At 34.9% G+C, this 18,015-nt stretch overlaps 1 protein-coding gene across 1 annotated transcript; it reads right to left on the bottom strand.

Annotated features, from left to right (window-relative positions):
• Positions 1 to 4,185: 4,185 nt before the first annotated feature.
• On the bottom strand, positions 4,186 to 11,188 carry LOC121263823 (serine/threonine-protein kinase Nek2-like). Its single transcript, XM_041166903.1, has 15 exons — positions 10,909 to 11,188; positions 9,352 to 9,458; positions 9,201 to 9,267; positions 8,698 to 8,763; positions 8,508 to 8,554; positions 8,337 to 8,382; positions 8,122 to 8,202; positions 7,990 to 8,032; positions 7,809 to 7,858; positions 7,640 to 7,721; positions 7,489 to 7,538; positions 6,669 to 6,742; positions 6,432 to 6,483; positions 5,413 to 5,877; positions 4,186 to 4,982 (listed from the first exon to the last, which is right to left on the bottom strand). Exons 2-15 carry the CDS (start codon positions 9,435 to 9,437, stop codon positions 4,353 to 4,355), a joined length of 1,839 nt encoding a protein of 612 aa, XP_041022837.1. The 5' UTR covers positions 9,438 to 9,458; positions 10,909 to 11,188; the 3' UTR covers positions 4,186 to 4,352.
• Positions 11,189 to 18,015: the final 6,827 nt, after the last annotated feature.

The raw sequence follows: 18,015 nt of genomic DNA, 5'->3' as shown, positions 1-18,015 counted from the left end.
TAATTGTTAGATGAAAATGTTAAAGACTTGAAATTGAAAAGCATTTTGTGTTTTAGTGACGTTTGGGAAAGAAATTATGAGAAGATTTGAAAATATCTGAAAATATCTCGTTACCCAAACTAGCCCTTCTTTCTACCAAATCTATTTTCAACTCCAAAGATGTTATTTTTCATGAGGACTCTTTTCCTTTTCAATCCTCCTTACCATCTACTTCTATTTTAGATCCATTTCTAGTCATTCCTTCTCCCATTACAAAAGAAAATAATCTTCATTCTATTCCCATCACATCTAATGATACTCCTCTTCCCACTCAAAGAGGTCTCTTAAAATAGAAGACAACCTTAATGCTTGCAAGATTACCTTTATTGATTTCTCCAATCCATCTGATTCCATAGGAGATGGTTCACACACTGCAGGTACATTATATCTGATCTCTTTTACTCTATCTTATTCAAAATTGTCTACTGCTCATCGTGCTTTTACTTGTCTATTTCTTCCCATTATGAACTTAAAGCCTTTAACCAAGGTATCAAATACACATACTATAAAGAAGTAATGGTTGCTTAATAAATGCTCCTAAAGAAAATAAAATCTGGGCTCTAATTGATTTACCATCAGGTAAGAAATCAATTGGTAGTAAGTGGGAGTACAAATGTAAATTTAATACAAATGAGACTTTAGAACATTGCAAAGCTACACAATAATAAAGTATTAGTTACTCTAATACATTCTTCCTTGTTGCAAAAATTGTCACTATTCAGTGTCTCCTACCTTTGGTAGCTGCTCGCAACTAGCATTTACATCAACTTGATGTAAATAATGGTTTCCTTAATAGAGAGCTAGATGAAGAAGTATATGTGCAAGTCCCACAAGGTTTTACAAAACAAGGAGATACACGAGTTTGCAATATAGTTCAGCTAGTAGATGTTATTGTGCTACCGATATCCGTGGGAATAGAGCCATGCACAATCACCACCATGGCAGACTTTGTAGTGGTTAAGACCCATTTCTCCTACAATGCAATTATAGGGTGATCAACTTTGAACAACTTGAAAGTCGTCACCTCCACCTACTACTTAAAGATGAAGTTCCCAATAGAAGTAGGAGTCAGCAAAGTCTGTGGCGAGCATGCATAGCACACAAGTGTTACGTGCAAGAACTTAAGGATGGAAGAAGGGATGTGCACGTAGCAGAGACGACGATGAGATCAAGCATTGGAGAGATGCCACCACACCACCTCCCGAACTTATCGAGCATGGGGTTGAGGCATGAGACGAGCAAAAATTGAAGCATGGAGGAGTTTATAAGCCCTTGGAGCCCATAAACATGGATTCAGATCGCCCCGAGGCAACAACAAGAATAGGAACAAGAATGGGGACCGAAGTTAGGTGTTGACTAAAGTGACTCCTAATAGAGCACAAGCCTGGTATTGATGCAATCATCCAGCACCACCCCTGTGTTTGCCTAGAGGTCATGAAGCTTTGCCAGAAGCGAAGGAGCTTCAAAACGAAGAAATACACAACAATAACAGAGGAAGTCGAATGCCTCTTGGCTGCAGAGTTCATCAAGGAAGTCCATTACCTGGAGTGGCTCTCCAATGTGGTCTTCGAGAAGAAGTCAAACGACAAATTGAGGATGCGTCGACCTCACTAATTTAAAAAAAGTGTGCCCAAAGGACAACTTCCCTTTATTCGCCATTGACCTGATAGTCGATGCCGAGGCGGGTCATGGAATGTTAAGCTTTATGGACGCTTACTCCAACTACAACCAAATCTGGATGAGCCCAGAGAACCAAGAGAATACCTCGTTCATAACGGATAGGGTTGTATTGCTACCAAGTGATGCATTTTGAGTTGAAAAACACTAGTGCCATGTACCAAAGGTTGATAAACCATATGTTCAAAGACCAAATTGGGAGCAACATGGATGCCTATGTGGACGAATTGCTTATTAAGAGTAGGGTGCACGAATACCACGTAGTAGACTTACACAAGGCTTTCGTTGTTTTGTGGCAGTACAAGATGAAGCTCAAATTGACAAAGTGTGCTTTTAGAGTGGATTCAGACAAATTCTTGGGCTTTATGATCTCAAAAAGGGGAATCGAGGCCAAGCCCAAAATGATAAAGTGATAATCGACATGAAGGTGCCTGGGAGCCTCAACGAAGTAAGGAGATTGACCGACAGGATAACAGCTCTCAATAGGTTCGTGTCCATGTCAACATATTGGTGTTTTCCCTTCTACCAAGTATTAACAAAAGACCTACTCTTGTAACAGTGAATGCGACGAGGCACTTGGGCAACTAAAGGAGTACCTGTCCAACCCGCCCCTCTTGAGTCAAGCCAGGCAAGGGGAAACTATATGCTTGTACTTGTCGATTTTTTCATATGTAGTCTCAAGCACCTTAATGAAAGAAAACTAGAACACTCAAAAGTCAGTGTGCTACACAAGCCAATGTCGGTAAAGAGATCCATTATGCGATAAAGTTTGCGTTCAAAGTCACCAACAATGAGGCAGACTATGAGGCGTTTAAAGAAATAAGATTGTATTAACAAGGAAGTTTATAGGTTTGAGATATTTAGTGGTCAAATAATAATATCATATTCCGTACCAACAACAACAAAGGTATAAATCTAAAGATTTATAAAATTTGAGTATAGAAGTGGAGCTTCATCCTTCATCTCATTTAGGGGTGAAAAATGGTTGGTCCGAATCGGAGAAACCGACTGGACTGGACCAAGACTAAGACCGGTCAATCTTAGTCCATGTTTTAGAGGACCAAAAAGTTTTGGTCCGGTCCGGTCCAAGGTTTTTCCACCCCAGATCTAACCGAATGAAAAATAAAAATAAAAGATATATTTTTTATATATTATTTATATAATAATTGTACAATTTATCATGTAATTTTCATCTAACCTATCACCATTAACAATATAAAATTATAAATATGTTATTAACACTTGCTAATATTCTATCAATTAACTAATATATAATAAAAATTAGCTAATTATATAGTAATTATATAAATTAATAATGTAATTTTCATTTAATTAATTATCATTGACCATATAAATTTTTTTTTATTGAATTAGTTACATAATCCACATTAATAAGTCACTTAATTTTAATTTAGTATTTTAAATAATTAGGCCGGACCGAATGGATCGACCGGATCGTATCGGACTGATAGTTACTAGTCTGATTCGGTCCCTATGGGTGTTCAATCCGGTCTGGTCTAGGAAAATGGAACAAAAATGGTTGGTCCATACCGGATCGGACCGGACCGACCGATTTGCACCCTTAATCTCGTTGAATATAAAATTTATTTGGATTATACCTACTCATTGTGGGTTTATAGATTGACCCGCAATTGATTCATGTGTCGGGCACGACGAGTCCCTATTCTAGATTAAAAAAAAAAAAATTAGTAAAATTGACTTTTTAATTTTTTTATTAAAAATAATTTTATAATTGTTTTTAGTTAAACTGATTGTTGTAAGCTCTTTTTAGCTAAACATACTTTTTAAGATTTTTTTTTACTTAAACTGATTTTCTTTAGTATTTTAAGTTAAACAGATTTTTGTTTTAAAAAAATTATTTTAGTTAAACTGCTTATTTTTTTTTTATCTAAATCAGATTAGTTTAATTCTTGTCATAGATAGAAGTGGCTAATTACAAATTATTTAAAATCTTAGATTTCAATGTTGCGTCATGCGTGTGTGAAAAACCGAAATGGCTTTCTGTAAACTAACTGAATTTGTAATCAACGGCGCAATATTGATTCAAATTGAACAAAAGACATTGTGTTTACACAAATCTACAATCATCTCCAAAAGTGTAAGGGTGAGTTTGGATAGACAGTTCAGATGAGATGAGATGAGATGTTTTGTTGAAAGTTAAATAAAATATTATTAAAATATAATTTTTTAGTATTATTTTTATTTTGAAATTTAAAAAAGTTAAATTGTTTATTATATTTTTATATAAGAATTTAAAAAAATTATAATAATAAAATGAGATAAGATGTTTTGTATATCCAAACTCGCTCTAATTATTAGCTAGGAAAGGTGGTAGCAGTGGATGAATAATGATGACCCTCCATCCAATGCGTTTGATCCAAAAGTTAGGATAAACAACTTTTTTGCTATTTTCTCCTCTTTGAGATAAAAAGAAACTAACCAAGTACTTAGCAAATCTGATTCCTGTCATAAAATCACAACATGTTGAGTCTAAATAAGTGTTAGTGTAGTTATCACTTATCAGTCTATGCTGCCTTCAAGACAAATTCTCTTTCAATCATCAGGCCTAGAAACAACTTGCATTTGCAACAATCATTGTGGTATCACTATTTCATCTAAATTGCTGTCTCCTTGAAGCTCTTAGTCAACCATATTGCAGTTTCCCTCGGAGAAACTTTCTCAGGCCCAAATGGCTTCAACAACACACCAAGCTCATCAAGCCTTTCCTGCTGTAAGAGCCGCGCGCTGAACTCAAGCAACCCTTCCAATGCCTCTGCACGTTGCTGGTATGATGAGGTGTCAAACCGACGCTGCTGTGACTCAGAAGATGAACGACTTGAAACACCAGTTGGATTATGCTCCAAGCATTCGCTAACATTTCCTGCAACTCCATGGCTGGCATCAGTGGGATTGGGCCTGGCAAAGGTTCTGTCCATGACTTGGACTGTACACTTGTCCTTTGTGATTGAGCAGTCACCTCTGTCTGGCGAGTTAGAAGAGCATTGTGCAGATGTTGATGAAGTTTGATGGATTGGAAAGAGGGGATCTTCAGAAGAAGCTAAGTGGAATTTGGCAATCTTGTCAATCTGGGGGGCATTGACAGAGATGTCTGTAGACTCCATGCTGCCAAGTAAGCCAACATTAGCTCTATAAGGGGTTCCCGAGGCTGCAGCTCTTGTTGGCAATGGAAGAGACGCTCTTCGTGTTGCCTGAGATCTTCCCAGTGGAGTTTGTGACATCGGAAGCTGCAAGTATAAGCATTGCTTTAAATAATCAACCAGACAAGTAACACAAAGACAAGACTTGGGTTCTTAATCACGATCCTCGAATCCTCTACAGAAGTGGGGCGTTGCAGGATTCCCAATAACTTGGTAGTAATAGATGATCATCAATCACAAAATCTTATTATTATTTTTTTAACCATTTGATTTGACAACTGTCTTTGATAATAATCATATAAAGTAACAAATGCAGTGACACTTCACAATAACCACACAGCACAAAATTAAGATACCAGACTCTATTTTCTTCCAGCTGGAAAATTTCAGAAAAAAATATAAGGGATTAGAAGTCTTGGAAGATGTTATTCCGGCAGCTATTAACGTTAAGAACGTTGATATGTTGCATGAAAAATGAAGCTGAAATGTTGCATTTACCACGTACACATATACTTACTGAGTCGCGTTTGGAAACAATATGGGATATCTTTGATGGTGTCGTCTGTCTTTTTGGCGTAGCAGAAATCTTTCTTGGTGTGAATCTTGGGGTTTTGGAAACACTTGAAAACTTGCTGGTTATTGACTTGTCAAGATCATATTCTTTGTGCATGCAACCAACAGATAATTCTGCGAACTTTTGATTCATGCTTGGGAATTCAAATACCTGCGCTCTCTGAGAAGAACACACGGAGTCTTGTTCAGTTCCAGATATACTAGGATTCAGTGTCCTGTCATTGCTGAATGACATTCTCTTCACTTTCACAGAATGAATTGAAATTGTTTCTGGCTCCACAAATCTTGTTCTCTTTATGTAGTTGGAATCAGACCACCGGGTTGGGATAGTCTGTCTTGGTCTATTCAGGTTTAGATGAATCTTAAGGACGTATGGTTGAAGATGTGGATGAGTCAGCAGCTCTGCAGCCTGACAAAACAAAGTTACACCTATGGTGAATAAGCTGTACGAAGAATGAATGCTGAAAGCATATACATTTGAATAATTTATACTGACAAGCTGTGGCATATTATGGACAGGGATATGGTTCTTAATTTTGGACATCTCCAAAATCTTCTAATTTTGGGCCTTAAGTTATCAATGCTGATATTAATCAACACCAATCTGTTTTCTTAGTTAAATATTACTTAAACAGAAGAAAATTCTTGACTACAAAATGTATATAGAAATCCCATTCATACAAACCATTGCATTTGTTTTAAATTTTAATCCAATCCAAAGTATCATACCCATAGGGGTTATTTATCATATAAATCCAACATGTGGTAATCCGTAATCGATTCAGTTACGAATGGCAAGCATGGAAGTGACTCAAGCAAATACATCAACAATTCAGGGACCCATATGGAACATAGACTTCATGATTTAAATGCCAAATGCATATGGCCAACCAGATAACAGAAAGGATACGTGCTGATAAAATAAAACAAGTATTACAAGAAGAAAGGAACAGATAGAGTTACGCTTGGTCTAAGTTCCGGATTTTTCCGCAGCATGCTTTTAATGAGCCCTCGACTGGTGAAAAAAGGACAGGAAAACAGCAGCGGTGGCCAAAGCCCATTAGTTCATGGCACAGAGAGAGAGCATTCATTTAAAGAACAAAACAACTTCATTATTTGCTGCTCGGATATTTCAAGTCATTAATGACATTAAACGATATAGAATTATAATAATTTCAAAAGAAATTGTTGAGGACTCACAATGCACCGGTATACATGGTTGGAATGGGAGCCACAATAGACTTATTTATCTTGTTAATGAGAGCTTGGATGTCCTGCTCAGAGAAAGAAGACAAACTCATAATAGTTATATAAAGTGGACCGAAAGAGCAGGAACTTGACACTAAAGGACAAGAGACCGATAGAACCAAACACATGAATATCAAGGGATATGGAATCATTTTTTGTACTTTAAATAGCATCTTCAATGAGTGTCTCCAACAGAATATCTTTCTAAGGGTTTAGAGTAAGAATTAAGAACTATAAGAAAGAAATTCATTACTGGCGATTTGAAATATGAGTGGACTCAATTTTACTTTGTATTGCTTATTTAAGGGAAGCATTTCTTCAACTGCTATGGGAAATATACTGGAATTCTGCATTTAGTCATCCACAAGCACACAAAACAAATTGTTTGAATTAAATTAGCATTTCTTTGTAATTAAGTAAAGAATTAAGTTGCCAATTGCCTATACAGTCTCATATCATAAGTAGAAAGGTTTCCATATTTCAGTCTTAGATGATACCTTTCCTCCCCCACCCCCGCCCCCCCCCCCCCCCCCCCCCCCCCCCCCCCCCCAACTTTGATGTGACAGGTAAGATAATAGCAACACAATCCCATATGATCCAAAGATTAGATTTTCTGTCATCATCACAAGGTTCCGGAGGCCTACTTAATTGAAGAAAATAGAAAATAACAGCACTAATTAAAACTCCTTGGTACTTAAAAATGTCCCTAAACAAGGAAAAATGGCAAAGAGACAACATTACAATCCATACTTACTGCAGGTCAAAAACTTACAAAGGCTTTAAATGCAGGCTTGTGAGCAGTCATCTCATAAATACAGCATCCTGGAATATGCACAGCATTACGTTTGCACATTAAAATCCAGCAATCATGAACACTGATCAAGTCCAGAGTGATATTCCAAGTTTAAAAAAATGCAATTTACCCAAAGACCATATGTCTGATTTGGAACCATAAGGTAAATCAGCAAGAAGCTCAGGACACATGTAACTTGGAGTTCCGACAATCTGGATATGAAGCAGAAGACCCATGGTGACTATGCAAAGCAGAGGTTGGGAAAAGATGTTGTCATATCATTGGTCATGTTAACTTACAGAGGAAGCAAGATCATCAGAAGTCAACATCTTAGCAAGACCAAAATCACCTGTAACAAATTTTCAAATTTAATCTGGTAAAACTAATTAAAATGTGCCGAATGATAAACCAAGACATAATTGAACAAAGACAAAACAAACTTATAACATACACCAAAGGGACAAAAGGAGGACCACTTACCAAGACGAGTGTCTTGATCTTTTGTAAGAAATATATTTGAGCACTGAAACAATTTTGGAATCATCAAAGCAAATTAGCTATGCGACTTCATGTATAAAATCAAACTAGCTTCTCTATTAATTTTCCACTAACCTTGACATCGCGATGAAGAATATGGTTGGCATGCAAGTAATCGAGCGCCATTAGGAGTTGAACTAACCATCTACAAAGTTTCTGCATTTACCAAAAATTTCAAGTATGAACCACACATGGAGCGCCTTAGTTTTCAAATAAGTTCCTAATACAGAATATTCGATTGTATTTTCCAAAAAAAAAAAAGTGGAGACTCAGTCCAAAAGTGTGACAACCTCTTCAGAAAAATGAACACCGTTGGCCCTTTTAATTGCTTCTGCCCTGCATAAAAAGAGGTGGGCAGTTGTGCATAGGTCAGAAAACTATACAGAATAAATTATGTTCAAGCAGATAGCAAAACATTTAATCAAAATCAAATGACCAACTTAACCGTTAAATTTACTAACATGTCTCCTCCTTCACAATATCCAATGACAATGCACACAAAGCAACCCTGCAAGTCAAAACACAAACTGTCATCAACTTTAGATTAATCATAATTGGGGTCATAAGTTCCTTAAGATGTATGGGACCAAGCAAAAAATCTACAACGCTACATTAGAAGTTAGACAAGTGAAATGCATGCTCAAAACTGACCTTTTCCACCCAGGAATCTTTATACTCCACAATAAATGGATTCCGTACTTGAGAAATAAGCTCCATCTGCAGGATAAAGAATCAATACAGCATCTTACAAGCTGGTAATTATGAAGAACCATATCTGGATCTAAACATCAAGCAAATCTAAAATTGAAGACAAGCACCTAATAAAGTATCCAGTACGCTAATATGAGCAACTGTAACTTCTCAAATATTAGTAAGACTGACCGTTTCCATTTCTTTACATCTTTATAATACAAAAAAAAAAAAAAAAAAAAAAAAAAAAAAAAAAAAAAAAAGAGAAAAAAAAGAGAACTAATGTGTATTTAGTTTAAAACAGTGAGTCAATAACTCTTAAATTTCACCTCTTAGATCACTTCAAAGACTAGAAATAAACTCTCACCCTCTATCCCTTAAATCTTTCAACAGAAAGGAATAATGACACTAATATTACTTTTGAAGCTTCAGAAAATGATAAAAAAAAATACAAAAATACTGACCTCCTGGTGGGCAGATCTGCGAGTCCTATCAGTCTGGCGTGCAAGACGGATTTTTTTCAGCACATACCTTACATAGGAAACAAGATTTCTCCTATCAGACATGGTTCAAGTTTCAAATCAAATGTTAAGCATGAACGGGTAATGTCCTCACTTCTTTTTCTCATTTCTATGCCTCACGAGAAGAGCATAACCAAAAGAACCTTTGCCAATCTGCTCTAGAATTTCATACTGCTCCATTTTTCTTGTTACAACTTTCCCCTGCTCAGAAAAGAGCTATCAGTCCTAGCAATTATTTAGAAAATAAAAATGAAAATGAAAGATTACACACAACACATTTAAAACAGTCTTTACTAGGTAACGCATAGCTACTACGAAGAACTAATGAAATCATGAAGAGAGAACAGTAAAAAAAAAAAATAGTGTCTGAAACCCCGCACCAGATGAGGACCTGACCAAAAAGGTACCCTGGAAGTCATATGAGATTAAGACAGGCCATGAGAAGGCATAGAAATGAGGATGTACAGACTCATAACGCTCCATGATTTGAACATCACAGCACAACTATGAAGTACATGTCCAGAGGGTTAACTGCTAGATCTAAGCTTCGCCTGGTCTAAGTAGGGTTTTACAAATATCATTTGCTTTTGGGTTTTACTCTGCAGTACATAAGATGCTTCCGCAGATTTCTACATGCTGAATTGAGCTGGATGGCATCAGACTGATGAAGGGATCTAAATTTAATGGCTGAAGGAATTGTAAACAATTTATACAGCCCAAAAGGGTCGTGAAGCTTGTTCTTCAGAAACTGTGTGCCGGGTACAAATCTCCGTTGGGGGGCATTATTTCCCTATTTCCACCGACCTATGTGGTGTTCACAGGCAAACACTGCCTAAATTGAACAACCCCCCCCCCCCCCCCTCCCCCAGGAAAAAAAAACCCGAACCACCCACTGAGGCGATCTGAACTAAAAAAACTAGATGACCATCTACCACCTTTGTTATTGAAGTCATTTATATTAGAATCACATGGTATTTAGGTGTCAAACCCAGGAAAATGAATCCTTGAGGACATGTATGGACCACAAGGAATGGAAGGCGAGCAGAGTTGCATCATTATTGAGGTAAATAATGGTAAATTTTTAAAGTGCCTCCATCATTCGCTACCCAATTGTGCCTTCGAATGTAAATGAATAGAATGAACTCATCAAAGCCCTAAACCTACTATTTGAAAAAATATAGGATAAAAGTGAGCTGAAAACAATCAAAGCTATCTAGAGTTTCTTTTGGCTCACGATTATAAATTTATATAGGATCAACGCGCCGAAGCCACTAAATGTAACGCACAAATAGAAGCCACTAAATGTAACGCACAAATACCACTCCTCCCCCCCCCCCCCCCCCAAAACCCAAAACCAATCCTAAATCTGAAAGATTGAAGCCAGCAATAACAGGCAAAAAAAAAAAAAACAAGATTTTGAATGCATTCACTTCTTGAAAAAGAAATTGTTTAAGGAAACTGAGACCAGTAGCACCAAGAAACAGATACAACATTTTCTAGCTGCGAAAGGTTATCTAGAAGGTAAGACAAGAAACCCAAAAACGAAAAAGCTCGAGAAAACAAGAAATTTTAATGGGTAGTTTTAAAACAACAAATAAAGAAACGAAATGGAGAAACGGTGCAGAAGAAAAGCAAAGGAAATAGCAAGTACCTGAAAGCTGAAGAAGATTGGGTGAAGAAGTAGATCCTCAAGTTCGTGGTTGAAAGAGAAAATGGGGAACTAATTCAACTTCATTTGAATTTGCGGAGATATTTGAAAGACCAACACAAGGAGCTGAAAGAAACCTGAAAGCTCTCCATCTACTGTTATTTATTATATTATTCTATATGTCAGAGAGAGAAAGAGCGGCAAAAGAATCGCAGATTAAAATCAAATGTGGATCCCTCCGTACTGTCCTAGGTTAGATTATTTTCTGTCTTAATTATTGTAGCTGAGATTTTCGACTTTTTTTTTTTGTGTTCATTTTAATGCTTAAAACAGGAGGTGAGATTGTCGATAAATTAATTAATTTATTTATCTACTTGTTTATGCTGGTTCTTGAGTTTTATTTTGAGATGATTTAAGTTGCGTTTGATGAGATATTTTAAATATTTTGTAAATAAAAATAAAAAAATAATAAAAAAGTATTAAATAGTAATGAAAAGTATGAAAAAAATAATAATAAAATAATAAATAATAAATAATAATAAAATATTCTAAAAATATCTTATTCTAAAAATCTAAATTAAACCTTAAATGATCTCACAAATAAATTATTTTTAATAAAAAATTAATTAAAATATGAAATATTAATTGAAACATATTAATAATTGAATGAAAAATAATAATTTTTTTCTAATTACAATAACACAATAAAAGTGATGGAAATGCTACTAATGTTTGAGAGAGAGAGAGAGAGAGAGAGAGAGAGAGAGTGGGGTCAAAGCAAAGGTCATTTTAAACATTATGTTTGATATTGTAGAGATTCCTGAAAGTGAAAGGTGTGCACGGGTGTAAGCCTTAGGGAAAGGGGATCCGGTTCTCTACACCGGTTTGTACCGTACGGATCATCCTGTTTTCCTTCCCACGTGTGCAGCTATTTATTTATTTATTTTATTTTGTTTTATTTTGTTTTAGTTTTTAAATTAGTAAAGGGTGTTTGGTTTAAGAACACTCTTATTAGATTATAAAAATACAAATTCAGTGGAGGGTTTGGCTTAGGATCCAAAAATGTGTTGCATTAGATTATGTAAATGAAAAAATAGATAACTTTTTGTTACAGTAAATTAGTTCTTTAAGTCATCTTCGATAGTCACTGTAATATGATCAAAGGAATAAAAAATATTTTCTTCCTTGCAAACTCTCTCTCTTCCCTCTGTTTTGGCTTCTACTTACCTCTTCTTTTTTTTTTTTTTTCCACATCTTCTTCGTCTTTAGCATCATTTGTGTACGTAATTGTGTTTCGTTATCCTTCCCTGTTGCATTAATAACAATAATCGTTAAACCCAATTATTTCTTTGTAGCATTAAGAGTATTAATTGTTGTATACTGAACAATTGTATTAATTTTCCAATTAATGGTTGTATCATGAATGGTCGTATACTCCAAGTCTCCCAATTATTTATAGATGTTAAAATTATCAAAATTACCATATATAGGTCAACTAAAAAATGTGCCATATAGAACATTGAGACAATTTTTTGTTGGTACTACACCACTACAATTTCCAAAAGCTAAATGTAGGAGCAGAATACAGGTAATGCGTGATCTTAGTGGAGGGTGCTCCCTTACTTAAGTTAGAAGTGATATTAGGGTTTTTGAATGCATGGATGGAGTCCAAAGCCTCGTATGTCTTTCAAGGGAGTATTTATAGCAATTGGAGTGTTTCTTGTGTGGTAAGTTTTACTACACCTGATCATCTAATGACTTGTATTTAATGATGTCATTTTCCCAAATGTATTTAAAGATGATCATGCGTTAAGTTTTAGCGTCGCTATTGTCAAATCAATCATGACCTGCCGCAGGCCATATTTTCACTTTTATTATGCAGTCTAATCACTCATCTTGTGAATCCTTACTCCTTGATGCTACCCTCCCCTTGGTGGTTCCCTAGCTTTGGTCGGGGTTCATCTTGCAATTCAGTGGGACCCTCATTGTTGGGCTCTGTCTTGCCTCATCTTCTACGGTGGGGTGCTCACGTTTGATCCTCATGCGCCAACTTCTTTAGGAGATGTCCCTTGTTGAGGCCTCATCTTGCCAATCCTCCGTATCGGGTTCTCATCCTGTGACATCATATCTAGGCATGCTCTTGGAAGTCTTTTCCTAGCACGTCGGTTAACTCATGTCTTCTCTCCCTTCTTTCCTAACCCTATTTCCTTTGCCATTCTTAGGTACTTTAAACTCATCTATTGGGAAATAACTACTCTTCTGATCTAACCATTTTAGTCTTCTCGTGTGGCTAGTATGCTCTGACCGTAATTCTATTATAAGGAAACCTTTCTCTCCCTATACAAGAAGTTTCATCATCTTGAAATAAATTACTAACTTTATCAATAGCCTTCTCAATCCTTTTTAAGGCTTGAAGGACTCTAATGATAAGTTCCTCATTTTGCGGGAAGGAGCCCGTTGTTAATTTGATGGTCTAGTCGTCCATTTTGAAAAATAATAATATAATTATCTATAGAAGTTTTGAGAAGTTTTTATTAACTTGAAAGTTATTTTAAGGACAACCATATAAAATAACGAAAAGAGGAGTGTCACCAATTAGCTAATTATTACATAAATTGTAACATTTTTACCTCACAAAACATATTTATACCTACATGCGCGCTTATAGGACAATGTTGAATAATATTATAAGTACACAAGCATCAGTTGCATATAGGTTTCGTGACTAAAAAAATCCACATTCAAGCACAAGTAGTGTTGAGGACTACCCAAGTAAAAGCATATTTGATGCATTTTCTGGGATCATTACAAGAAAAAACACTTTTTGCAACGAATTACTTTTTTCAATGCCGAAATTCGTTGCAAAAAGTAGCCAAAATTGCCGCAATTGATCTTTCCCGTCAATTTTTAGTTCGCTGCACATTTGTTGGAATTATAGAGTCACTTTTGCTCTTAATCAATGAAATCCAAAAATAGTCGCAAATAACTTATTATTTCCAGCGATTAAGTTGGTCTCAAATAATTGAAAAGTCGTCGCAAATGTGCATTCTTTTCCCGATGGAAATTGTTGAGAAAAAATTTTTGCGGTGATAATTGTTCGTTGCAAATACTGTATAAATCACCGCAAATAAGCAATTCTCAACGAAATTTTGTTTCGACACTAAAAAGTTATAGAAACCATAAGGACTTTTTTGCAACTAACATTATTCGCCACAATCATACATTTCCATCGACCAAAAAATCATCGCAAATATCTATAGCCTTTTTCGTCAAAAATCATCATTGCAAATAACGTTTTTTCGACGAATTTGGATTCTAACGCTGAAAGCATATTTGTGACATACGTTAATCATCACAAAAATCTATTTTCAACGAAAAAGGGTTCTTTTGCAGCGACTAAAAATCTATTACAAAAATAAATAAAAAATACTAGTGAAATGTTTCACTAGTATTCCAATCCATTGAACGAAGTATCATTATCCTTATGATAGCTTTTTATAGTATTATCAATATGGATTAACTTCTTTATTGCACAATCAGTACTAGTACTACTACCTTCAAAAAACAGAAAAAGCAAATTTACTATAATTACAAAAACCAAAAGCTATTTAAGCATATATGCCTCCAATTTAAGATTAAAGAACCAAGATTGCATAACTATTGTGGATAAGTTAAAAAACTGCACCCAATTGTGAGAACTTCATGTGACTAAAGTGTTCCTAGGTAATACATTAATTCATAAGGGGCAGTTATGACTTTAACATTAGCATGAAGCCACTAAATACATATAGAGTTGGCATGCACTTGAATTGAATGGGAGAAGCTAACCTTGTCAAAAGAATTTGATTGTTTCTCAGTTGGCAAATAAGTCTTAGATCCACTCCTTTCAAAAGAACTCTTCTTGTTGCTTTCCATCAAGTCATTCTTGCATCACATATTTTAGAAAATGTGATCTATAACTACTTGTTAATTTTTAAACAAAATCCCATTTGCTTACTGTGTGCTCACCATACCTTGTTTTATAGGTTTTTTTTTTTTTTTTTTGACACATATGAGTGTACATCAAAGGAGAAATGCTTTTACATCACAACGCCAATTACTAGGTTTTCTAGATATCGAATCTCAATCATACCAAATACATGACAAAACTAAAAAGTACAAAGTACAAACTTTTTGAGCCTAAATCGAAGTGTTGCATTAGACTCTCCACTTACCCAAGAATTAATGCTTCTAAAATATGGAAAGAAAGATATTTTAATATTAAATCTATGAAGATTACGAGTATATATAACTTACCTAGGGAAAATTGCCCAATCCAACACTTTTTAGTGTATCAACTTAGGTTGTTAACACGCATCCACAAGTTCCCATTCTTAGAAGTCTATAAACCAGTATCAAAGGTCAATTATGCTACTCAAATTCTGTAACGTCAATGTAGAAAAATCACACACAATCCATAAACCTAAACTCATAATATAGCGATGAACTCATAATGATCCAAGTTGGTACTAGTCTATTTGTTTATGAGTAATGCTACTCATCATCCTAACTTCCATCATCCTTTCATTATTCTATGATGTGGCATTAGATGAATAGATTTTTTCTTTGTTTATAAGCATAACCTCCACCTGTAGTCATGTATATATTTGTTCACTAGGTCTAGAATCAATCTCTTTTATTTTAGAATTATCATATTCAATGGTTTAGATTATCACCTTTATGCATATTCTTGAATTTTGTTTCACTTGGGCAATATTAAATGCTTGATAAATGTTATAGAGCCTACTCTATGTCTATCTCTCTTACATTTTAAACCCTAAAATTCATGAACTCTAGGAGATCTAAACCCATATTCTACAAAGTGAACTTGTAGTAATGTGCAATGGGAGTCTCAGGGCTCATTTGGACATTTGCAGTATTGTAGAATTATGTGAATGTTAATAATTAATTATTATAAATAACTCAATTGAAATTTTTGTATTTGAGTAATATTTAGGAAGGAAATTGTGAGAAGTTTTGAGAACTTATCATCTCATTTCATTGCCCAAACAAAGCAATAGTTAACAATTGATTCTAAATTTTGAGTTGTGATTCTTCTCTTACATAGGATTGTTCATTCGGGTTCTGGCCCAGGAATTCGGGTATGCCCGGACTGGAACCCGGGTTTCAAAACCGGGCCGGAACCCGAATGAATCCGAGTTTTAAACCGGGAATCCGATTTTTTTTTTTTAATTTGAATGTTCTGATCTAAAAACCAAAAAGGCATACACGTATGTTTGTAAAATCCTTTTGTTGGATGTATGTTTGTAGAATCCTATTCGTCACAATTTCATCCGTATAAATTTTTAAAAAATGGTTATAATCATCATGTTTGATGGCAGTCAAGACGAACAGACACTATGTACCATGATTAATTAGAAGAAATTATTCATTGTTTGTGAAATTGATAGTATCAATTTAGTATATATTATTCGGTATTTTAATTATTTTACTTTGACTACAGAAATTGCAATTAATAACCACGTGTCATGTGAAGTGATCACCAGTGCAATCATCTATTAATAGAGTCAACTCAAATGCCTTTTCATTACATACAACACCACCTTGGTTTCCAGATCAAAACAAAAAAAGGACAGCATCAAACCAAAAAGCATTCAAACATCAAAATATTCAAACTGAAATGAAAAAAAAAGGGTTCCTGGTTGTAAACTCAGTACCCGGACCGAGTGTACTCGAATTTTACAACCCGAGTTCCAGCCCGGAACAACCGGAATTTGGTTTCTCGGGTTCTGGACCGGGTTGGGAAAAAACCCGGCCCGGATGAGTAGTCCTACTCTTACAGAACTTGTTATAATGAATGTTATTTGCTAAGAACTAAATATGATATGCCGAATAGTTCATAAATACGTGCATTTCTTCCATTTAATAGGAGGTTTGTCTAATATATGCTTGCCACAAGACTTCTAAGAAAATCATAATAAATAAATTATTTATTATATATATTTCAATTGATGATGACATATTAGTAGCATACTATATATGGCTTTGAGGCAACATGATATGTCATCATCAAGTTTGCAAGTTTGCCAGTAATTAGAACATACTTCGAGAGTGCAACACGATTAGAATACCATATTAACTTTTTTTATTGTTGTCTCAAATCCATACTAGATGACATAGTTTGCATAGCTCTGAGGCAACTTAGTTTAATTAGAACATACTCCATTGATGAGATGGTTTGCAACATGATTAGAACATATTTCCAGTTTGCAACATGATTAGATCAACATAATATATATTTGATCGACTTATATGTCAACATCAAGTTTCACATTGATTTGACTTTCGTAGACATGATCTTGATTCGAATATGCACTACAACAATGTCCACAGCTCTACTCAGTAGCATGCATGTGCAGATCTCAATGTTGTTGTTGTAGTTAATGGGCGCTGGTGAAGACATCCTTGACAAATTAATGACATTAATTCAAGAATGAGGGTTTTGGGTTGTCCATTGTATAACCCGAATATAGCATGCTATCCACAATATTATTCAATATTATACATAGATAGAAGACTTAGGGTGCGTTTGGTTACCAAACTCACCTCAACTCATCTCAACTCACCATTACAACTTTTTCAAATCCCAACACAAAATATAATAAACAATTCAACTTTTTTAAATTTCAAAATAATAATAATATTAAAAAATAATATTCTAATAATATTTTATCATCACAACTCAACTCACTTTAACATTCAAACACACCCTTAATATCAAAATTTGTTTAAGTTAGTTTTCTATTTGATAAGGATGAGGTCTATGCAACTTTTTTTCTTTTTGTGTAACTCAATGGTGAAAGTTGCTGAAACTAAAAAGGAGGGGGAATGAAATTGATGGAGGATGTTGGGACCTGGAAAAAATATAAATGATAAAAACATAAACAGAAGCTAAGAAACACATCCCTAAACATAGAATTAATGTCGGATAAATTGAAGAGCCTTTAGGGTTTTAGCTACAATGAAGATGATAGAAACATCAAACCGTGATAGAAAAAAATTGACTAGCAGCTGGGGAAGATAACAAACGTAGGTTTTGCTTGATACGAT

This window comes from Juglans microcarpa x Juglans regia, chromosome 4S, assembly GCF_004785595.1.
Source record: "Juglans microcarpa x Juglans regia isolate MS1-56 chromosome 4S, Jm3101_v1.0, whole genome shotgun sequence".
Lineage (NCBI taxonomy): Eukaryota > Viridiplantae > Streptophyta > Magnoliopsida > Fagales > Juglandaceae > Juglans > Juglans microcarpa x Juglans regia.
This window is presented reverse-complemented; position numbering and strand designations above follow the sequence as displayed.

What these genes read in the sequence shown, in the direction of transcription:
- LOC121263823 (XM_041166903.1), bottom strand. Translation starts at nt 9,437, where the DNA reads ATGGAGCAGTATGAAATTCTAGAGCAGATTGGCAAAGGTTCTTTTGGT. An exon ending in ATCAGACATATGGTCTTTGG is followed by an intron (nt 7,539 to 7,639) that starts GTAAATTGCATT and finishes TGCATATTCCAG; the next exon opens with GATGCTGTATTTATGAGATG. An exon ending in ATCCGGAACTTAGACCAAGC is followed by an intron (nt 5,878 to 6,431) that starts GTAACTCTATCT and finishes TTGTTTTGTCAG; the next exon opens with GCTGCAGAGCTGCTGACTCA.